Consider the following 25,258-nt stretch of genomic DNA (forward strand, 5'->3'; position numbering starts at 1 on the left):
CTTCATTAAATTTTAGATAAAATTCTCATTAACTTTTTAGTCTCATAAAAAATTAAAAAAGAATAATAACACATTTAACATTTTATATTAGGTCAATGCTTAGATTTGTTGAACTGAAACATGGTTCTTAAATTTTTCTTAGATTTTTAAGATAATTTTATCCTTATCCAATTTTAGTACAGTTTTACAATCATGATCCTGGGTCATTTAAAAAATTTCATTCAAATAAAATAAATGTAACCCTTTTAGATACACCTGAACTTCATGAATGACAAAGCATTAATCCTGGTGCTTTCATTGTTTCCTCCTCTCAGCATGGAGAGAATGGATAAACTATACCATTTACATGCAAGAAATGGTAAAGTTTATAGGTATTATCTTCAAAATTTAATTTCATCAGATATGTTTTTGAACACCATTTATCATCTTTAATAGAAATATTGTTGAATTGTCTTTTTTTCAGAAGTATATTAAAACCAGATTATGCTTTTTTGTTTTTTTTATCTTGAATAAAATGATAATTTGTTTAGAAGTTCTTGAATGATGTATTTCATTGTTTTGAAGTTTCTATGTCTTCTCTTACTCACCCTTGCCCACCCTTCCGTACTCTTGTAGTTAGGTGAAGGCAGTAGGAGTACAGTTATTTAAGATTGTCAGATATATCTCTATTTTAAAATATTAAGCCATATTGCTTTATCTTTTCCCAAAGGATAAAATTGCTGAAGAGTTTATTTCTAAAATTAGTGGGACAGATTTCTAAAGTGACTTTTAAAAGGAAAATTGTCTTTAAAAAATTAGGAACATTCAATTACACATATATATCACCTATTATCATTGATTTTATTTGATCAGTTACTGTTTTGAAAAATTATTTTTGAAAGTAGTTCACTGTAATTCTAAATTTAGAAGGTTTGAAATAATATAGTTATCTGACTAATTATAATAAACAGTGCACTCTGAATTAATGTCAAGAAAACAACTGAAACATAAGAAAAGGAACATAGTTCTTTTAAAAAATAGTTTTATGTACCATGTTGACAAACTGCATTTTTTCAGTAATTAATATCTAATTTCTGAATGGTTTCTTATTTAGTTGTACATAATTTAATAAGAAAAAAATTTAAATTAAAGTGTCCTTATAAATTGCTAACATTTTATTCAACCAAAACCGGATATTGGGCGCTTTTCTTTAAATATAGGTAGATGTATAGAAAATTTATATAATTTTCATTTTTTTAAAGTGAAGGAAGGATTTTCTTCATATTTATTTAATTAAAAAAATGTTTAAAAATAAAAATTTTTAAATCTAATTTGAGCTTCAAATTCAGAGTCAATATTGATTTTTTTCCTCTAGTTGGAATTAAATTTTTCTTTCTTGCTTAAAATTTCATTTAACAGATATGTATTAAGGGCCTACTATGTTCTAGGCACTGTGCTGGATAAAGAGAATACAAAAGTCAAGAAAAATGCAGTTGCTGTCCTCAGGGACCTTAGAGTCAGTCTGTGGTTTCCATTGCCCTTCATCTGTACGTGGGGCAGTTGCCGGATTCAAGCCTATACCAGAGTAGAGTTAACGGTGTATATATGTATTTTTACTGGGAGGACCCACATGCTGAAGGAACTACTACTTAAATACTTAAGTGGAAACTAATACTTAAAATGAATATATAAAAATAGGATTTTTCACTTCAGTAGTCCTTGATATTTGGTCATATAGGTATTTACATGTCTTCTTCCAGGTAAAATAACAAACGTGTTTGTTTGAATGTTTCCTTTTGACATGCCTTGAACTTTGTGGAGCATGAGTGTTTGATACCATAACTAACTTTTTATTAATTTTTATTAATAAATTAATAAAATAAATATGAATAATTAATAAAGTTGTTAATAAAATTTAGTTATGACAAGTATCAAACAATCTCAGTTAAGACTTGGAACTTGTTAAGTTATGGACAAACAAGTAGAGTATGCGTGGCCTATTTAAACTAAGTGACTTTTCTTTAAATGTTACATGACTATTTCAAATACTTTATGATTAAAAGTTATTTGTCACTCTTTTATATACAGTATTTCAAACTACTTTTATAGATTTTTAACAAAAGCACTTTAACCAAATAAACTAATTTTATAGACTTTACTTATAATTATAAAATCTCTTTACCTGAAAAAATGAGTTTTTATATTGCATAATATTATGGTTGTTTGATTTATATTTCTTAAAAAAAGTAGTTACTTTTATTGAATGCTAGTCACATAACATCAGAAATCATAGCTGATGAACTACTATACAAAGCATATATATGGATTAGATAAGAATTTGAACCTTTTAAACCTAAAGTGTAACATCCTAAAATAAGATACTTATATTAAGTGATTTGGGTATGAGAATTATTTTTATAGATATTAAAGTTGGTGAACAAAAGGGACAGTTTTCCTGAAAACAAATTCCATGGATCCTAGAGTATTAGAAAATGTGAAAAGCTATTCTTTTGTAGTTTCTCTGTGCTTCATTTGGCTTGTGCCCGCATTCAAGTGTCTCTATAATATACAACTGAAATACTTGATGCTATTAAGGTAAATTATGTAAATCACAGAAAATGTCTTGAATGCTAACATTTTCTAATAATCTTAATATATTTTTTTAAACCACAACTGCGATTGTGAGGCATTCCATTCCAAGGATGGTAAAGGAGCCTTACTTAATGCCTACTTCCCTGATGAATAGGTCAGCAGGGGTGCTGTTTGACAGAGGCGGGCCCTTCTCTAGCAGCGAAGAGCCTGATCGCCATGATGCACAGTCTCCACTGGTGCAGTGAATTAGATTCTCAAATCTCCTTCTACCCCTGGTGTGGATGTATTACTGTTCTGCACTCAGCCCACTCTGCATTAGGTGCCTATTTCAGGAGATTTTTAAAAAACTGCTTGGGGATGCTTCATATTTGAAAAGAGTAAAGTTGATCTATGATTTTCACCACTTGCCTGTTGTTGTAAGGAATACTAATATTATTAATCATTACCAAGGAGAATAAAAGAAGCATATTTTACTTTATTGCCCAGGGTAAAAGGTTGTCTGTCTTGTTTTCGTTTGTAAAAGAACGGTGTTTACCCCTACGCTTCTCTTCTCTTCCCTAAATCTGTTGTTAAATTTCTTCAGTGTAACCACTTTGCCTTTGTGACTATATCAGCCTAGCAGTAGGTGTTTTTACTGAACTCTGGAAAAATGGAATCACTGCTTAAGGGTAACATGTAAAATACTGCCTAAGGGATTAAAAAAATTGCATAAATTATGCTTTCAACTTTTGAATAAAATAATACATTGGTACGTTATTTTGTAGAAAATATTTTATAACTACCTTTCTCAAAGCCTAGTATTGCTCCTAATAAATATACCAAATGTATATCCTTCATTTACACTTTTGGGGGGAAGGTATTCAACACCATAAATTTTATTTGATTTGGCACATTTTTGCTGAAAGCACAACGAATAAGGTTTGTATGGATATGTGCACATGCCTATTTAAGAAAATCTGTACTATTAATAAAGTGACTGTGTAGGTGAATGCATACCTTAGGTAGAGCTTTATGACTGGATTGTTTTAATGAGAAAAGGAGGTTTAATAAGAACAGGTTAGGAGATAAAATAGAAATGTGTGCTACATTTTAAAATACTCTATAAAAAGATGATTAAAAGAAATGTTGATGCTTATGGGGGTTTCCAATGAGAAATTGTCTTGATTCCTTATCAGCTAACAACTAATTGGAGTCCTTTGGAGGAGATTGGCCTCACCTACCTATATGTAGACGTATTTCATTAGCGGGTGCTGCAGAAAAGTGCTTGTCCTTTCCCTTGGATGAGAGCTTAGGGTCCTCAGTCCCAAGTCACCTCTAGAACCTCATTGCTCCCTCACCTTGGGCACTCTGAATGGTGGGAGAGAGTTGAATTCTTAGGATAGACAATAATCATGCCTCTAGAGTTAGGAATAAGAAAGGGAATATGTTTACCTAGAACTGTCTTATCTCCTCCCCTGGCTTCAAATGCTATGTTTACACTGATGACTTTTAGATTCTGTGTTTCTAGCTCTTATCCTCTAGCTCTGGACCCAGATTGCCAACTGACCAATCATACATGCATGTGCTGTATCCATCACATACTGATATATCAAAAACCAAGTTATTTCCTAAACCTCTTCCTGTATTATTTCAGCCATACCTAGATTTCAAAATTTGTCATTTTCTCATTTGTTCTTTACTAAGCACGTACTTTGTGGCATGCACAGCGTTAGGTGCTAGAAAAACAAAGACAGATAATATACAGTTTCTAATTTTTAGTTTAGTTAAATGGAGAAATTATCTCTGAGCCCTCTCTTTCGTTTTAGCTCCATTTAGTTGGTCAAGTCCAGTCTCTTTTTCTTTCTAAATACAAATGTCTCTTGAACTTATTCTTTTCTTCTCACCCCTGCTGCCATTGTCTTAAATCCATAGCTTTGTTATTTCTTAGTTAGACGGTTGCACCAGCATCCTAACTAGTTTCCCTGTTACCACTTTCAAATTCATCTTCCATGCAGTTGTCAGCATAAGTCTTAAAAAATAAATATGGTGTTATTTTTTGCTTACAGTTTTTTAGTGAGTTACATTATTTAGGCTCCATTCCATAGCATTTCTTATAAGGTCCTTCACAGACTAGCCCCGTTTTCTTTCACTTCCTTCACTCACCCTATACCCCATTCACAAGAAGCTGTTTCCTCTCTGGAAGCACACTAGTTTTTCTTGTTGTACTGTTACCTCTGCTCTCCCCCTACCACTGCTGAGCTCTCTTTTATGCTTTGTGGCCCACTTGTCAAATGCCATTTCTGAATGAAACCGCCTTTTTGCCTCCCTCCCTAATTAGTCATTCCCTTCTCTAAAGTTAGGTAACTGCATTTATATGTATCACTAGCATAGCAGTCATATTGCGTCCTTATTTTGTTTTATGTTTGTCTCCCCCGATACCCTGAATTCTTTGAGGGCATAGACCTTGTCTTCGTTTTTGTCTTTCGCACAGTGCCTTGAACATGGGATTCACCCAATGAATGAATGACTTCCTGTTCTCCTAAGTGTGCACTTAAGGTCTTCCTGGACACGAAAGATGCGCAGTCATTTGTCTGTTAAAAAGTTCCAGAGATTAGAGATACTATCTTTAGTTCCTCTGTGTATAAACACCCATGCCACTTTTTGTTTATCTGAGCATATTTGAAGACTAACAATCCACTCCTTCCCCTTTTTTTGGAAATATAAATTCATGGCAATGATTTTAAGATGCACAGCTTTGACAGTGTTTGCCTCTCTCTTCCATTGCTGCACTCATCACCTCTACCTTGTGTGTGTGAAAATGTCTGTTGAACTCTCTTGGTAAATGCCACATGCTCATGAATTATCACATCGCCTGAAATCAAATCAAATGCGGTGCTTCTTGGGTTGTGTGGACCTCATACACTGCCATCACATGTTAAGTTCTTTATTTAAGTAATTTAATATGTTTCAGATTGTAAAGCTCTTCCAAGACAAGCAGCTTAGGGTATTTCACAAATCAGTTGACGTATATACCAACCTATGAAAGCATAAAAATAATGAGCATGTTAAAAATTAATTACAGTTGTAAATTGATTTCCTTTTGTTGGCAGAAAGAACATAGTTTACTAGCCCAGGAACAGGTTCACACTGTTTTAACATCAAGCACTTCCAGCTGAAGCTTGTTAGTGACTGCCTCTCAGATTAAGAAAAAAAAATCCTCACTGTGGTACATGAGCTCCTATTGTTAAGACATAAATAATCAGCTCATCCCCTACATAGATGAGAACAAAGAACATAATAGTACACAGAGCAAAGATTAACTAAGCAAATATTGTATGACTCCATTAAAGATGTAAATTTGAAAAGATTCTATATAAGGAGGTTTTCATTTTTTATTTTTCTTTGTGAATGCCTCAGTCATGACGTGGGAACTAGTCAGAGGGAAAAAATATATACTTTGACTTTTGAATTAGGTAGTTTGATTATTTTAAGCTAAAGCAAAAATAAAATCCTTTAATTAGTGTCAATATGCTGCTAATATATGAAAGCTAGGGAAATCTTATTCTCTTTGATAACAAGATGCCTCAGATTTTTAGCAGTTCTGTTTATTTTTAAACCAGACTAAAAACCAGAATTTTTATTTTGAGGAAAAACATCAGTGGAAACATATGAGTAGAACCCAGAGGTAAAGTGACTGACTTTTAATACAACTCTTTTTTTTTTTTTTTTTTTACTTTATTTTGTATTTCCTAGCACAAAACCTAAATCCTCACTTTGAAAAAGAAAATCCACTCCCTAGACTACTTTTTTATTCAATTGAATTTCATTTGTTTGAATTGAGCTTTACACAAGAGACAACAAAAGCAGCCGTGGAAAACAGTTTATACTCCCCTAAAGTCTAAAAATTATTGACCAAAACATATGTCTTTGTAGGTTATAGAAACCAAGAAGAGGAGTAATACTTTCCCCACAGAAATTTAAATTTACTTAGATAATTAAAATGATATTTCTTGAAAATGATTTCAGTGTTTTAGGAAAGACCTTTTCATTACCTTTGCTTTTTAAAATTTTAGTGTTTATCCTAACTTTTAATTTATTTAACTATTGTATATTTTTTATGATTTACAGTATATTTTTTATGATTTACAGTCATGAATGTTTTTGTAAATGATCTTTAATCCGCAAATGTATTAAGATTTTGCTTTGGGATACCATTTTCAGTGTTGTCTAATAATTTCAGATTTTAAGAAGTCATGCTTTTTCCCCCACATTAAATTATCTTTTAAAAAACCTTAAAAGTAATTTTGTCTAATATAATATGCAGTCTGATTTTTGAAAAGATAACATATTATTAGTTTAATAAATTCCACATTAATTTTACTTTGGTGACATCAAACCCCTCACATCTGATAATTTTGTTCACAGGATTGTTGATTGTTCATTCTCAAGGCTAATTCTCAAGGCTATTACCTATATCCCTTGAGCAGAACATTTGCCTATATTGGGATACTTCTTGATCCTTTTTGCTACAATTCCACTGAAGTGTTTTTCTCTGTTTTATCTGCAGTGCGTCTGCTGCTGGGTTTCTAACCTTCAGTGTACTCATGGTACCCCCTTTCAGTGCAAAATGCTCTCAAAGAGTTGTCATTGTACTCGCTTTTCCTTATCACTGCCTTCTTCCCTAGAGCTTTCCTTTGTCTGTCTCAGTTCAGTGGTCTCTTCCCTGTGTTCTGCAGCTCCTTTTGGGGTCGTATAAGGAATATGGGTTTTGGATTCAGATGGTATTCAAATCCAGTGTTGCTCTTACCACTATTAGCTCAGTGACCTTGAAGATTTACTAACCTCTCTGAAGTTGTTTCCTCATCTGGAAAAAAGAGGTTTATTTATAGTACCTAACTCATGGCTGGGTTGTTGTGAGGACTGAAGAAATTGAAGGGCCTAGTACACTGATAGAGATCTGTCAATGTCTAGATCTGATCTGTAGAGCCTGGACTCAATACAAGTTCCAATTCCTATACCACTGATTACCCATGGTCACTAATATTAAGTAGTTCCCATAGCTCTTTATTTCCCCTCTGTCAGGTTTTGTCTATATGCTCTGCTACATCCTGAGGGAAGGAGTGAATGCCAGGTTACATATGTGTCATTCTCAGGAGTCTTGAAGAGCAATAGAAGAAAAGATAAAAGCACTGGCTGGGGTCTTTATCACAGCAGTAATAGTCTTGGCAAACCACCTTCTCATATTCGTCAGTGCCCAAAATAAAGCATCATTTTGGCTAAACGTTTTTAACGTGTTAAATATTCTCAAGATTAAGTGTTTAACTTAAAATTGGTTGTTACAACTCTAAAATGTTTTGTAGTAAACCTCTAGCATGGTACATGTGTTGTATTCTTTTTCATGTGGACTTTTGTATTAAATAATTTGAAACATCTGCTAAAGTGCCCCGACATATTAGTTTGTTTGGGGTGACTGACTGGGGACTGAGAATGCCAATCATCCTTTTATGATGTGTGTTTTCTCACCCATAAAATGAGGCATTCATCTCCAAGGTTTCCAGTCCTGATGGGCTAACTTAGAATTTTATTTTGTAATAACTTTTACTTTGAAACATTTCAGTTTTTAATAAGTATGAAGTACAGTTGGTTTTTATAGCCCCCAAACAAAACAAAAAACTTTCACCATTTTTAAAAATAGAAATAAAGGGGCCGGCCCGGTGGCACAAGCGATTAAGTGTGTGCGTTCTGCTGCGGCGGCCCGGGGTTCGCCGGTTTGGATCCCGGGCATGCACTGACGCACTGCTTGGCAAGCCATGCTGTGGTGGCGTCCCATATAAAGTAGAGGAAGACGGGCATGAATGTTAGCCCAGGGCCAGTCTTCCTCAGCAAAAAAAGAGGAGGATTGGCGGATGTTAGCTCAGAGCTGATCTTCCTCACACACACACAAAAAATAGAAATAAAAAGTAGAATTTGGGAAAATGTAGAGCACTCAGGTTGGGATTTACGTAATAACAGTTTTGCTATAATCTTCCTATGTTCTGGAGGAGGTAATAAGTTGTACTGGCCACAGGTTTGTAGCAACTTTGTGAGACCTCTATGGGCTCACAGCATGAAACCAGCAGCTACAAATCCTCCTTGCAGCTGAACACAAGTCACAACTAATTATCTGGCTTTCAGTAGGAAAATCTGTAATCTATAAACTTTTTGAAACCCGTACAGCCTCATTCCAGTGGCATATCAATAGTGAAATAATTAACGTTCTCAAACTTGCCCACTTTGAGCAATGTTTTATCAAGTAATCTCTTTAAAATCCCTGTAAGTAAGGGTAAAAAAGTGTTTTTATTTCTACGAGTAAATTTAAGTACCTATGAAATATGTACTTAAATTTTTTGAGATAAAATTTATTCTGTCAGTTTATAAGTTCTTTCTCAAAGTCTTCTGTATTTTGTGTATTTTATCAGTGTATCTATTTATTTATTTATTGTGAGGAAGATCAGCCCTGAGCTAGCATCCATGCCAATCCTCTTTTTTTTGCTGAAGAAGACCAGCCCTGAGCTAACATCTATTGCCAATCCTCCTCCTTTTTTTTTTTGCCCCCCTTTTTCTCCCCGAAGCCCCAGTAGATAGTTGTATGTCATAATTGCACATCCTACTAGTTGCTGTATGTGGGATGCCACCTCAGCGTGGCCGGACAAGTGGTGCATCGGTGCGCGCCCGGGATCTGAACCCAGGCCGCCAGTAGCGGAGCGCGCTCACTTAACTGCTAAGCCAGGGGGCCGGCCCCTCAGTGTATTTATTTTTAATTAAACTTTTTTTTGAGGTAATTGTAGATTCACATGCAGTTGTAAGAAATAATAAGGGCTCTTTCTTCCTGTGTGCCCTTTACCCAGTTTCCTCCAGTGATAACATCTTGCAAATTATAGTACACTATCACAACCAGGAAGTTGACATTGATGCAATCCATTGATCTTATTCAAATTTCCCACTTTTACATGTATTCATTTTTGTGTATGCCTGTGCGTATTTGATTATGTGAAATTTTATCTCGTGTAGGTTTGTGTATCCACCACCACAGCCAGGATACAAACCAGTTCCATTATCACAAGGACCACTCCTTTTATAACCACGTCCACCTCCCTCCCACCCACTCTCCCCATCCCTGGCAACCACTAATCTCCACCTCTAAAATTTTGTGTTTCCAAGAATTTGAATAAACAGAATCATGCAGTATGTAACTTTGAGATTGGCTTTTTTCACTTAGCATAGTTAATTCCTTTGAGATTCATCCAAATTGTTGCATGTATCAATAGTGCATTCTTTTTTATTGCTGAGTAGTATTCCATGATATGGATGTGCCACAATTTGTTTAACCAGTCACTCATTGAAGGACATCTGGGTTCTTTCCACTTTTTGGCTATTATGCATAAAGCTACTATGAACATTCATGTACAGGTTTTTTGTGTGAACGTGAAGTTCTCTGGGATCAATGCCCAATGGTGCAGTTGCTGGGCAATATGGTAATTGCATGTTTAGTTTTATAAGTGGTATCAGAGTTTTACCTCTTCCAGTGAAGTATGGTAACCTTACTTCCATTTTTTAAATATCATTGTCTCGAGTATCAGATGGTGTTAATTTTTAATCAGATATGATTTAGAAAACTCATAAGGAGATAGTCTATTTTATTTATCCATATTTCTGCTATTTCTGTTGTTCTTTCTTCCTTCTTGATGCTCAAGGTTCCTTTCATCATTTCCTTTTTCTTTGAAGAACTTCTTTAGCCATGCTTTAAAGGTAGGTCTGCTAGTGACAAATTCTTTACTTTTCCCTCATTTGAGAATGTCTTTATTTCTACTTCATTCATGAGGATAGGTTTGCCAGATATAGAATTCACAATTGCCAGTTTTGGGAGGCAGGACTCTTGTTCAGCCCAGGGGAGAAATAAGCCTACCTGGGTAGCTTTCTGTTCTGGACTGGGGGTTAGGGGATGCTGGGCCTGAGTCCCGTTATGCTGTCAGGTTGGGGGTCATAAGACTCCCTGCCTCTATATTGTTGCTCCAGTCCTGGGTCCCTAAGCAGTGGACCTTCCTCTTTCTACCTTTCAGAGTCCTTTTTTGGTTACCTTTTATGTTGTTTCCGGGGTGTAGTTGTACTTAGCAGTGAAGAACAGTAAATACAAAACTATGTCATCTTGTCTGGACCAGAAGTCCTCCAAAAGATTTTTTTTTTTAATATTTTCTTCTTTCTAACCCTTCTATCTAGGCTCTTTGTTAGTATTTGTTTATGAAATATGTTCCAGGGTAATTTAAAGCTCAACTGCATGAGAAGCCTTCTTTAAACTAGACAGTGCTAAAAAAGATTTCGGAATATATTTTACCATTATTATTTAGAGAGCTTTTTCCCAACAAAGTTTAAATCCTTTTAAAACATTAATTTTATTGGATGCAAGTATTTCAGTTTATTCTTCTTTGCTGGAACTAGAGCCTTACTGTAAATCACTTCCTGCATTTGGGACCTTAACAACAGGAATGACTCGTGTGTGTCTCTTTTCTTTGAGTGATGAATTTGTTACTGAATCCTCCGCTGCTGCAGTAGATGGGAAAGACTCTGGTCCCACCTCTACCTTATGCATGCTCATGCACACATACAAAACTGAGATAACCACTATGAATCTGGTCCTAAGAACCTTCAGTGTCTAGAGACTTCTGCCATATTCCCACTGACCATATCAAGCTATTTAGATATTAATGCCAGCCTGGAGATATGACTTCTTCATATTGTCATAGACATTTAAACTTGGGCAAGGAAGTAAATCAGTATTTTCCGTGATCCTATTCATCTTTGAATGCACAGTACCTAGAGCAAGTCCTCAAGAGTTTTATGGATATGCAGTTGGAAATAAAAATTAAATAGTTTTAAGGATTTGATAGTGGAGGGGAAGATGGATGTTCTTGTACTTACACATGTAAGAAATAATTTTCCAAAAATTTCATATATTTTTTTTCTAGAAGTGTATTTTTTGTGTTAGCTTTTCCTAAATTAGACCCACCCCCTAAATTGGGCAGTCGTCTTATTAATATTTTGGAGGTGTGTTTTGACTGCTGCATCCGGAAGTGATACTGTATCCTTTGTACAATTTACGTGATTAATTTATCCATGGAATCCTGGTAGAGCTGAAAGCGACTTCAAGGGACTATCCAGTGCAACTTATTGCCTTTGTGTAACTAATGTGGTAAAAGTAATAAAACTGTAAGGTATCTGAAAATATTCTTGAAATTCTTACCTAACTACATTAAAGACAGATTTTGTGTTTCTCTATGGGAAAATGGAAGAAGAGTAATTTAGAACAATTTGGGTTAAAGAATTAAATTAAATATTTGAGAGTATTTGAATCAGAGGAAAGTAGATGTTATAAGAAATAATATAAGGGAATGCTAGTGGCAAAGTAAAAAGTAATTACTGTTTTATTCTATATTAAAAGAAAAATACTAAAGAAACCTGCCTTTAATAATAAAGATTAATATGTGAGTTTCAAATGACTATTACCAACCTACTTTAGCAAATGAATTCCTTATAGAAAAATAGAAGGATTGAAGTTAATGAATATATTTTGCCATAGGAGACTGTGTTAACTCTTTTCTATATATCTTCCCCTTTATTAAAATCTCAGGCCTACTTGCTCATCATAAGTCCTACCTGTTTCCAAACTGGGAAGGATAATGAGTTTGTCTTGACTTTCAGCAATACTTACTCTTCCCCAAAGACCCCGTTATTCCTTGGCTGCTCATCCTGTTCTGTGTCTCATGCCTTCCTAGTAAAGGTCACAAGTAACTCGTCTTGTAAGAGATTTGAGCTCAGGGACTGCATTTTGTCATTATTAAGTGAGCCTTTCTCTAAATCTCTTTTTTAAATGTGTTTTGTCTACGTTAATATATCTTTGTTTTTCTTTTTAATTACTGTTTGATGTATCTCATTCTGTCCTTTGACTTTTGACCTTCCCATATTCTTCTGTTTTAAATGTATCTCTTCTGAACAGTATATAGTGGGATTAATTTTTTTCCATCAGTCCATCTTTGTCTTTTATCTGCAGCATTTAGTTTACTTTTAATATAAATACTAATGTTATTTTGTTTATATCTATTATCTTGTTTTATACTTTCTATTTGGCTTACCATTTTTGTCTTTTTTTCTTTTGGATTGATTATTTTTATAATTCAAGTTATCCTCTCTCCTAATTTAGAAGTACATACTCTTGTTTCTATTCTCTTAGTTTTGCTTTAAAAATTATAACATTCATACTTAACAAAGTTGAAATTTAATGAATACTTTTACTTTTCTCTCAGACGCCATAGGATCTTAGAACATTCTAACTTCATTGTCTCCACTCCCAATTAAATATTATTGGTGTTGTGCACTTTAATCGTATTTTTAAACCCGTGATACATTATTGTTATCGTCTAAAGAGGCAGATTTCATTTAGGCTTACCGTCATGTTTACTCCTTTCTCCATTCTTCAGTCCTTCTTGCATTTCACACCTTCTTACTGGCATCTCTTCACTTTCACCTGGAGGAGCATTTTAGGAATTTCCTTAAGTGTGTAGGGATCTTTTGTATCAAACTTTTGGTTGTTCTTAGTTTGGAAATGTGTTTATTTCATCCTCAATCTTAAAAGATTGTTTTTTTCTGGGTGTATAGTTCTGAGTTAACAGTTATTTTCTTCAATATATTGGAGATACCTTTCCACTATTTTATGGCTTTCATTGTTGTTCTTAAGACAGCTGTTAGTCCAATTGCCACTCCTTTGAAGGTTATCTGTTTTTTCTTCTCTAGCTACTCAGAAAAACTTTTCTTTATCTTTGGTGTTCTGTACTTTCACTGTGATGTTTCTAGGTATGGACTTTTTTTTTTATTTCTCCTCCTTTGGATTTATTTGGCTCTTTAGTTCTGTGGGTTGCTATTTTTCATCTCCTCTAATGAATTTTCATCCTTTCTCTCTTCAGATATTGCTTCTCCATTCTGTCCATCTCTCTTTTCCTTCTAGATCTTTGATTAGAAGTATGTTAGATCTTCTCACTTTGTCTTCTCTATTTTTTAACCTCTTTCATGTTTTCCCTCTTTTTATCTCTTTAGTCTGCATTCTGTATAATTTCTTCAGAACTAGCCTCATATTCCTTAATTTTTCTCTACATCTGGGGCTAATCGGCTGTATGATTTTTAATTTGTTATATTTTTCATATAGATATTTTTGGTCTGCAGATAGTTTTATATTTTCTAAATGAGTTAAGCATGGTATATTATTCAGAAAGCTATAGGAAATTCAACAGTGGTTTCAAATAAAATAATAATGAGTTTTAAGTAAATTAATGGGCTACTAGAAAAGTCTATTCATTAAATTTGAAATTGAAAAATAATGCCAATAGGTAGTAATAATATAAATAATATCTCATATTACCAAATACGAACTATGTTTCAGGCACTGTGCTAAGTATTTCACAGATGACCTCATTTAATAGGCACATCACTACTTTACAAATTTTTAACAACTAACTTAATTTTAACCTTTTTTTCCTTTAACTTAACTCCTAAATTAGGTAAATGGGAACTCTTAACTTTTGTAAAAAGGTTGAATAACTTGAAATTTTTTACCTTTTTGTTAACTTTCCTCATATCTGCATATAAAATGTTCTAAAAAAAGCGTTTACTAGCTTACGAAATCATTTTTGCCTTGAGTCAGTTTTACTTTTCCTTATATCTTCATTAGATGTGATATGGATACTAATGATAGAAATAATTTCAGTTAGAAAATACCAGTAGTCTGTGCCAGATGTAGGCTACTCTGGTTTCTCTTTGACTTTATTTATATCACCTGGATTCCCCTTCCTGTCATTTCTCTTATCCTTGTCACATTTCCAATTAACATGTGAAGGAATCTTATGGGATTGAAATGGTTTAATTTAATCACCTACATGACCTTTTCATTTTAATCCCTAATTCAAGGTTAGTCAAGAAAACGAGGTCTTTCACTTTTCTTCTACTAGTACCTATTTTAAAACTCAAAAATAAAAGTTAAAGGCAATGATTAAAAGTATTCTTTTTACATCTTTTGTAATATGTACCAATTTTGACTTTTGTGAACACTGTTACATTATTTGAGGGTAAACCCTAGAAAAGGAAGGAGCGTACCTTTTGTAATTTTAGGGAATGGGGGATACCTATTACATATTCCAAAATGGTTGATCCATAGTAGGTAGGCAATAAATAGTTGTCTAATGAATTAAAAAATGTATATAGTAGGTCATAAAATAGTTACTACTCATTTTTAGCTTACTTAGAGAGGAGGTATATGATTCGTTTCTAGTAAAAGTCATACTTCATATGGATAGTAGCAGTGCCCTTTGATACCTGAAATGAAATCTCTTCTGAAGTATGGCGTTAAGGAACTGGGCAGGTAGTAAAACAAACGCTTCTATTGGTGAAGTCAGTGAATCTAGTAAAAGTTTTAAAAATGATGGTGGTATAAAGAAGCATTTAATTCTGTACTGCGTATTGAAAGGAGCTTTCATTTATTCACTTCATTCATTGTCTGATGGTTCATTCTTAGAGTAATCATAGAATATGCCTTACAGTTTGGTTCTTTTCTCATGTCTACTCTAAGAAAGGCTTTCTAGGTATAAATGGAAATTTGTTAACAAACAGGAAAATTGCCTTCTAAGGATTTTTATCCCCACGGAAGATCTATGTCTAATGACTGAGTTTCCAGATAGGTGGGAAGGGTTGCCAGCCCTAGTGGTCTAGTGGTTAGGATTCGGTGCTGTCGCCACCATGGCCCGGGTTCGTGTCCCGGTCGGGGAACCACACTGCCCGTCTGTCGGTTGTCAGACTGTGGCAGCTGCATGTTGCTGTGATGCTGAAAGCCATGCCACTCGTATTTCAAATACCAGCAGGGTCACCCATGGTGGACAGGTTTTAGCAGAGTTTCCAGACTAGACAGACTAGGAGGAAGGACCTGGCCACCCACTTCCAAAAAAATTGGACATGAAAACCCTATGAATATCAGCAGAGTATTGTCTGACATAGCACTGGAAGGTGAGACGATGGCACAAAAAGACAGGGCAGGGTTCCGCTCTGCTGTACACAGGGCCGCTAGGAATCAGAATTGACTCCCTGGCACTAACAGCAACAACAAAGCAAGTGTTACCAATTCATTAATTTTGGCTATTTTTTAAACCTTTCCTATCATCTATAATCATTTGTATAATTATTTCAATAAAGAAATTGATTTTCCTTCAGAAAAGAGTCTGTGTTTTTTGATTCAGTCAAACACACCAGTGTCACATCTAGAACATCTATTGTTTGCAGATAATAAAACAAGTTTAAAATTTTTCATGTTGCTGTTTGGAAAAATAAAGTGAGTGGCAGCTCAGTGAGATGAGGGGGCAGCAGTGGTGAGGTAGGCTGATATACCTGGAGAGTCAGGACTCTAGAGCAGTTGCTTGGGTGGACGACTGTGGCTCAGGAACTGACCCTTAGCTTTTAAGTTTTTTGTAGGTTTTTGGTTTTGTAGATTTTCCCGGAGGTAGTCAGTATCTCAGGGATATGATTAGAATTAATGATACCAGTCAAATCTCAAGAGACAAATATTTAAGCTAGAATGCCAGTTTATTGATAAATACTGTTAATCAGACTAAATATTGAAAAATTATTAGGCAGATAGGACATTTGAGTTTGCTGATCAGCTCAATAAACTCAAAATTAAAATTTTGATTTCTGAAATAGGTATAAATTTATGCCTGTTAACAAAATAAGTATAATTTATTGAGCACTTGCCATATGCTAGGCATTGAAATAGGACCTTGACTTATGCTTATTTTTAGTTATTTCATAAATACTTAGAATACACGTGCATGGTTGATGTATTATTATTTTGATTTTTAGTTTTGAAAGTTGAGGCTCAGATTGTTTAAGTGACTAATCTGAATTCTACTGCTAATAAGTGGCAGAAGATAGGTCTTCCTAACTTTGAATGGTCTTTCTCTTAAACTATATTCTTTCTCTTCTGAAATGAGAAGATTAAGCCTGGAGTCAAAATAGGCTCAGGGGTGGGAGCAGGAAGGAGATAATTGGATGATCTTGATACTTTGAGTGACAACTGGACAACTCCACCTCTATGGTGAGCACATACTTGTAGCATGCACCAGATTTCCAAGTTAATGGGCAGGGAGCCCTTAGTCCTGTTCTTGGAGGCACACTGCTGTGTCTGTTCTCTTGAACACTCCCTTTTGTACCAATCATCCCCATACTTTTAACACATTCTTTTTTCAGGCAAGAGTATAATACAACTTCTTAGTTATTAGCTCTCTTAGCTGTGATCACAACTTAGTCATGCATTTCAAAAGTTTTAGAGTTGAGATTAGGAGACCTAAAGCTTAGTCAAGTGATGACCATCCAGTCATTATCACTTTGGCAAAGTCACTGAACATCTTGATTTCCACATTGGTTATGGTTAAATTAATCATCTGAATCTAACAATTCTCTAATGCAGGAGTTGGCAAACTTTTTCAAAGGGCCACATAGTAAATATTTTAGGCTTTGCAGGCCAAGAGGCAAAATGGAGGATATTATATAGGTATTTGTATAAGTAGGAGAGAAAACTCTTGTCTCACTCCACCTTGTTGCCTGGCGTGAGTCATCCTATTTTGTGGGCATGTTTTGTGCTCAGTTGTCATCAGCTGAAGACATTCTTGGGACAAAGAAGGAAGGGGCCTGGCAGGCAGGTCAGACAGTTTCACTCTTTGGTCAGTTTCGCTCTTCATCACAGTGACATTCAGGCTCCTGTACATTCTCCTTTCTTCCCTGAGAACCCAGCTGTTTCAACAAATTCAAAGGATTGCTAGTATACAGACCACATCCAGTGATCTCTTCCTCCCCCTCCAAAAAAGGAAACAAAACAAATAAAAAATACTAGAAAAACTCCATGAGTTGGAAATTAAAGAGGAATTCTAAAATAGCTTGGGGGCCAAAGAAGAAATCAATATGGAAATTAGAATTAAATTGGAGTATATAACTACTTCCAAGGTAGTAGAGTAAAACAATAGAATGAAAAAATATTATAATTCAGTTTAGTAAAAAGCAAGAAAAGAATGAGAAAGACATATAGAAGAGGGACAAATAGAAAGGTTGACATAAAGGTAGAAATAAAATTTTAGACTATCAAACAATAAAAGCAAGTGGAGTATATAGTCCAACTTAAGGTAAAGGTTGTCAGACTGGCTGCAAAGAGGAAGTCCCACTACATGTTGTTTACATGAGAACTCTCTAAGAATGAAAAGCAACGTAGGAAAAAAGATTAGCACCTAAAAGAATGCTGATGTAGGTATATTAGTATTAGAAAAAATACACTGTAAGGCAAAGGCATTACTGAAGAAAAGGACCATTAGATGATAATGAAAAGGTTTAATTTCTGAGCAAAACATGGTAATTTTAAGTGTATGCTCTTAATAACATAGGCTCAAAAATATAAAGCAAAAACGAAACAATTACAAAAAGAAAAGGACAAACTCCTTATAATGGGAGAATTTTAATACCTTTCTCAGTTTTGACAGATCAAGTAGATAAAAAATGGTGTCTATAAGATTTCAACAACACAAATAAGCTTGATCTAATAGACATATATAGAACAGAGCATACAGCAGCTGCAAAATACATACTCTCTTCAACACAGAACATCCGTAGAAAATGCTTCAAGGTGTAACCTAATTTGTGATATTGAATTAGAAAATAAAGCCTTAGGAAATGCAAATCAAAACTACAATGAGATATCACCTCACGCCTGTCAGAATGGCTATAATTAACAAGACAGGAAACAACATGTGTTGGAGAGGATGTGGAGAGAAGGGAACTCTCATACACTGCTGGTGGGAGTGCAAACTGGTGCAGCCGCTATGGAAAACAGTATGGAGATTCCTCAAAAAATCAAGGATAGAACTACCATATGATCCAGCTATTCCACTGTTGGGTATTTATCCAAAGAACTTGAAAACACCAATTTGCAAAGGTACATGCACCCCTGTGTTCATTGCAGCCTTATTCACGATAGCCAAGACTTGGAAGCAACCTAAGTGCCCATCAAGGGACGAATGGATAAAGAAGCTGTGGTATATATACACAATGGAATACTACTCAGCCATAAGAAACGACGAAAACCAGCCATTTGTGACAACATGGATGGACATTGAGGGTATAATGCAAAGTGAAATAAGTCAGAGGGAGAAGGCCAAATACCGCATGATTTCCTTCATTAAGTAGTAGATAATAACAACAATAAACAAACACATAGGGACAGAGATTGGATTGGTGGTTACCAGAGGGGAAGGGGAGGGTGGAGGGTGAAAGGGATAATTCGGTACATGTGTGTGGTGATGGGTTGTAATTAGTATTTTGGTGGTGAACATGATGTAGTCCATGCAGAAATAGAAGTACAATGATGTACACCTGAAATTTTTGCAATGTTATAAACCAATGTTACTGCAATAAAAAAATAAAAAATAAAATAAAATAAAAATAAAAAAATAAAGCAGTAAAAAAAAAAAAAAAAAAAAGAAAATAAAGCCTTAGCCTTTTGAATGCAAAGCTTCATATTTTGATGTATTAATACAAGATGTTTTTCTAATTGAAAAAATGTTCATATTTTCTAGATATAGTATTTTTTGTATATAAAACACTGTGGTATGTACCTTCTATTCATTTTTTAATTTGTTAATAAAGTATGACAGCTGACTGAATACTACATAACAGTTTTCCTTTTAAAATTGTAATGGGAATCGTAGTGGAATCTGTGTAGTGTAGTAGGATGAGTGTGCACTCTAGGTTTGAATTCTTGCTAAGCCACCTACCAGCTCTGGGGTCTGGGGAAAGTTGCTTAACATCTTTAAGGCTCATCTATAAAATGAGTATAAGACTGTCCACCTTGTAGGGTCATAACAAATAAATGAGGTACTGTGTAAAGAGTACTTGGTATCAAGCAAATCACTTCTGCTATTATTATTTTTATTACTCAAAGAATGTTTACTGAGCATCTGCAAAGTATTAGTCTCAAATTAGTGAGCATTTTTAATACCTAAGACATGATTAGGTATTACAGATGTTATAACTCTTATCCTCTATATTGCCACAGAGCAGTTACAGATCACCACGTCTCCAAATCTTTCCTTCTTGCTGTTGCTGGCCTCTTTGCTTGTTGGTCTACAGGGATGAGAATAAGAAATTGGAAGATGAGAATGGGCTGCTCAAAGAATTTCAGCTCTTGGATCAGCTTTCTTTCTTGGATTTCAGAGCTCTTAATACTTTCGTTGGCCTTATGAATGTGAAGTTATTTTGTATTTTGATTTTGACCTGTCAAAAATTTGCTTTTGCCAATATTAATCCTTCTGGGGTTTTCCTGACTACCTAATTGGTGATCAGTTTTAAAGCAAGATTAAGCCCAGGTCTGAAGGATGTATTTATCTCTTATCTAACCAGCTACCCGACTCTGAAAGAGACCCACATCCACATTTCAACTGCTTGATTCTCAAGGGAGTGTAGATTTGATATACTGAGGTATTTAGATAGAAACGCCATAAAATTCTTATGTAGAGAAGGAATATGCTTTACTTGTAGTTTTAAAGGTTAGCAGTCATGTGTGTGAGTCATTAATGAAACAAAGCTATCTCTAGTGGATTTAAGGGTTCTAGTGGAATCCTTAAAGACTGATTGTTAGTTTAACTAGGACTTAAAGCATATGTACAAATTTGTGTATATAAATTTCAAAGTAGTCATATTCTTTGCAGATATTCTTGGGAATTCAGTTATATGTCTGTATCAAAGGAACTATAAAATATTTCAGAAACAAGGACATCATGTAATCTCATTAAAACATTTTCTCATAAAAATGTTTTCTTATTTTTAGATTACCTCTCTAGTGACCCTTCAGCTATTAACCCTGGTTGGCCATGATGATCAGCTTGATGGACCAAAATACAAATGCACAGTGTCTCTAGACTTCATCAGAGCTATTGCTAGGTAAGCATAGAATAATCGTTAATTTAAAATGTGTTGAATTATGTAAATGACATACTAAATATAAAAATTAATGTTCTTCCTAATGTAATGTCATTAGTCATTTAAGCAAGAAAGATCATTTAAGTGCCAAGAATGAATAAGTTTCACTGTGGAATGAACCCTTTCATCAGATTTACAAATGACATAAAATTGGGAGAATTAGCTTATGTGTTAAACGATGGCAAAAATCAAGATTCTGAAAGACCTTAGCAGACTAGAATAATTGGTCCCATAGTAGCAAGGTAGGATTTAATGGACAGTTGGCTGCAAAAAACTCATATGTACTAAAACAAGATGGGAGAGATCTGGCTTAAGTCCTGAGTATGTTAGCTGATACAAGGTTTTAAAAATCCTGGTGTCTCTTTCAAGGGATGTTGTAGGTCTACTGTGTGTTGCCATAGGTAGGTCAAATCTCACGTGCTGTGCTGTGCTTGGAGTTTTAAGAGGGTTATTGACCACTGGGTGCATACTGAGCGGGCAGTAGAATGAAGAACCGTGTCATATCCCTGACTGAGGGAAGAGGTGTGAGAGAAAAGCCTTAGGGAGGGTATGGTAACTGTCTCAAGTATTTTGGGGGCTGTTACATGCAAAATGGATGAAACTAATTCTCAGTAATTCTAGAGTGTTAGAAGTTCTAGGGAAGAAAGTATGTCTATCAAAATGAGAGCTATCTAAAAATGTAACGAATTTCCTCACGAAGAGGTGTATTTACTATTATAGAGAATGTTCTAGCCATTTATATGAATAAATGACCTCATCTCATGGTTGAAGCTGGATCACAATCTGTCAAGACTTGTAATAGAAAAAGCAGTGTGTGTGTAGACTAGTAGATGGAGCAAGACAATTCATATGCTGGTGCTTTTCCAACATTTTTGAATATGAAGATTCCATTTTAATATACTTTTAAGATTAATTATGAAAGTGTTTACATATATTTCAAAATTAATAATATATAGGCATGAAACATTATTCAGACTAAAAACAGTGCTTGACCTAGGTATGGATTTGCAGATCTCCTCTAATAAATTCTTTGAAGCTTCTTTGAAGTTCTGAAATCCACAGGTTGGTAGCCTCTGCCTCGAAAACTCTTCTGAATTAAAAGTTCAATGATATTATGATGCAGGTATTTGAGACATTTTGATAGCTTGTAGACTCTAAAACCTGAAATGAGGGTTTGAAATGTATTATGATAAAATTGAGCAAACTTTTACACAGAGGAAATTGAGCAGAAACTTTTTTTGAATGTAATCGGTATGACCATAAAGCAGTAACTTTCTTTTTCTAAGCAATGATATTAAAAATTCTGTATGTAGGAGCCTCTATCAAAGGCATAACTTTTGAATGAAGCATATTTATTTCAGGGATTTTGTCATTACTCAGAATGTGTTGGGTTGTTCCCCAGCGTCATCACGCTCAGGACAGATGTTTGTGAATGCCTAATATGATGAATATACAGTGAACCAGACTGAATTGGGTGTTACTTAATCCACAGCATCGGTGACATTAAACACACCCAGAGAAGTGCACTTCCGTCTGTCTGTCACCTCAGAAGGGAGCAGGAATTGTAGACCTGGAATTTTGCCATAGAACTTTGGAACTCTAACTTGCTTTGTTCCTTTTGTTTCCTCTACTCCTCCTTGCTTTCCACGGGCAGAGTCCGAAGAATAACCCCCTCCTCCTTCCCACATCTGCCCTCTTCCACTCTCATCCCCATGGTGGTTTGTACTTCTTTTCTGCTCATTTAACCTCCCATTATTTCCATGCCTCCCATATCCTTCTGTCTTTTCCTAATATTCTTCCTCATCCCTTAATGAAAACCTGATTCTTCTCTGGGGATAATACTTTCTCTGGAGTTACCTCTAGTGGTAGCTACTTATTTTCTCAAACTCCAGTCCCTCAGGGCTGGATGCTCTTTAAGTGCCATCCTTTCTTCTTGTTGCCGGTTCCAGATTGTTACTGCCCCAACTTCTTGTGAAAATGTGGGCTTCTTTGAGACTCGTGCAATCTGACTCTATTTCTCTATTCTTCTTATGATTGATTATCTTCTACCAGCCTCCCAGCCATTCCACCTCATGCATTGAAGAACAGAGCACATGGTTTACAGGCTTCTTTTCAACCTAGACTCTTATTCAAACCACAAGTCCTAACATCTGTACTGTATTCACTCTGTTCAGCATTCACTCTTTCACAGAACAAAATTGAAACCATCAGTTGAGAACTCCTTCAACTACCTACATGATGCCCATCGTCTTTCTTTCCTTTTTCACTAAGGTGGGATCCCTCTTCATATCTAATTCCATCTCCTCCATTTCCCCAGAACCTTTTTCAGTCCTTGGGCTATTTGTCCTCTCAGTGGCACCCAACACTGCTGACTGCTCTCTCCTTCTTAAAACTCTCTTCTCTTAGAGCCCGTGATTCCAGTCTTCTGGTTTTCCTCTTTATTGTTTGGCTATTTTTTTAAGGCTCATTTGCCAGCTTATCCTCTCCGCCTGACCTTTACATGTAGCTGGTCCTTGAGGCTTGGCCCTTTTCTCTTTTTATGTTATACTTTTTTCCTAGGCAAATTTTAACTATACCCGGGTCTTCAACAACCATCTACCTATTAATAACTCTGCAATTTTTAAAGGCCAGACCTTTTTTTTAATATTCTTGACTTTTATTGGATGTTTCCCAGCTACATCAATACATTTCCAAAACTGAACTCAGGAATTCTAACCTCTGCTTCTGCCTGCCAATGAAAAGAGGAGGATCCAGTGTTCCCTGCGTAAGTGATTAGCACTGCAGTCTGCCGTGTCGCACAGGCCTGAGACCTGGGAGTCGTTCCTGACGTTTCTCTCTCCCACACTCCCAGTATCCAAGCATCAGTCCTGTTGAGCCTGCCAAGTCCCTCCTGTATATCTCAGATTCATTCACTTCTATCATCTGTACCATTACCTCTCTAGACCAAGCCACCATCATCTCTCCTCTAGTAGCCTCCTGATTGGTTTTCTGTCTACTCTTGTCTTTTGATTTGTTGTCCACACTACAGCCAGCATGATTGTTTAAAAATTTAATGTCAGCCTCCTACTTAAAAGTCTTCAATAGTTTCCCATAACTCTTAGGATTAAAAAACAGAATCTTTAAAATAGCCTGCAAGGCCCCAGTGGTCTTGCCCCTGCCTTTGTGCCCAGCCCCACCTGGCACACACATCTTCTCCCCTGGGTGTTTGCACTTCGACCGCTCGGGCTGTTTCCAGCTCTTCACAGTCACCATCCGCTTTCATCTCTGCACGTGCAGCACTCTCCAACTCCTCCTGTCTTTGTCCAGCTGACTGCAACATCGCCCTTAGATTTTAAAATGTCTGTTCCTTGTGGAAGCCTTCTCAAATACACCATAACCACCATCATCCCTAGACACACACACACACACAGTGGTATACAGGTCTCATTGTCTTCTTGTGATACGTATCATAGTTTTAATTAATTCATCTTTCCTTCTACAGTGTAAGTTCATGAAGCCCAAAGCACAGACTGTGTTGGTGTCAATCACTGCCTTACCTCAAATCTAGCACAATGCTTTAAACTTAGTATATGCTAAATGTATAAATATTGCATGTTTTCCTATAGTGATTAGCAGTAAAACTTCAGATGACAGGGAACCATTGTGGGCTTGCCTTTGGGGGCAGCAAGGGGAAGGGAGCTAAGGAGACAGACTCTCATTCCAAGTCGAGGCTTAGTAGAGAGGAGTTTCTAAGGATAGTTACCAAAGATGAGGTAGGTAGGCCTAGTTCCAGACACCTGTGGCACAGAATGAACAATTAGATCACCCGACACAACCTAAATGTCCAAAATAAGAGAATGGGTCAGTAATTTATTGTATATTCTTATAAGAAAACCACTATGCCGTTGTTAAAAATAGTACTTTTGAAGGATAACAGCACAGGAAAATACTCGTGCTACCAGCTTAAGTGGATAAAGCAGTTATATATGAAGTTATATACAAGAAAAGTAGGAAAACCTAAGGGCAGGGAGTGATGGTCAAAATTGTCAGTTGCTGCCAGGAAATCAAACAGAGTCCATCCAATTTAATGATAAAGCAGTCATTTGTAACTTTCAGGGATACAGTGGGGATAGAAGTCAGATTATAGTGCATTTAAATAGTATTTATAAGAAAGTTGATGCAGCAAATAGAATGCTTTCCATTCGTTTATTCATTTAACATTTACTGTGTGTATTATAGTCACTGTGCTAGGCTTTGGGAATGTAGCAACAAGTATAACAGATCTGTATCCTATCCTCATGAGCCTATATTCTAGAATTTTTTTTGCCATAAAGAAGAAGAGAGGATTATTACCTACTAAAGGGGTTGTGGGGTTGTGAGAGGGTCATTATTAAAGCTTTGAGCATATTTAAATGCTGTTGGGAAGCACTGGTACAGAAGGAAAGTTAATGATAGAAAAGAGAGAGAGATTAATTTAAAGCACGAAGTCCTTGAAATGTAATATAAGCATAGGATTTAGAAGCATGAGTTGAAAAAAATAGCCCTGGATGAGAGAGGGGAACCTTCTGTGTTGTAACGAGAGGACAGGGTGGATTCAGGTGGAGCTTTGGAGGTTTGGTGGCAAGAAGTTAAGGGAGTT

The 25,258-nt window shown here is 35.5% G+C and overlaps 1 protein-coding gene across 2 annotated transcripts in view; it reads left to right on the top strand.

Annotated features, from left to right (window-relative positions):
• Positions 1 to 25,258, top strand: part of ORC5 (origin recognition complex subunit 5) — an 85,602-nt gene that overhangs the window by 53,264 nt on the left and 7,080 nt on the right. For both annotated transcript variants that reach the window (XM_087441319.1, XM_004439309.2), the window contains exon 13: positions 20,489 to 20,601. In XM_087441319.1, the coding sequence (XP_087297445.1) occupies positions 20,489 to 20,601 (113 nt within the window). The remainder of the gene's footprint in view (positions 1 to 20,488; positions 20,602 to 25,258) is intronic.

Source organism: Ceratotherium simum, chromosome 1, assembly GCF_057802395.1.
Source record: "Ceratotherium simum simum isolate JZ-2026a chromosome 1, ASM5780239v1, whole genome shotgun sequence".
NCBI classification, from domain to species: domain Eukaryota; kingdom Metazoa; phylum Chordata; class Mammalia; order Perissodactyla; family Rhinocerotidae; genus Ceratotherium; species Ceratotherium simum.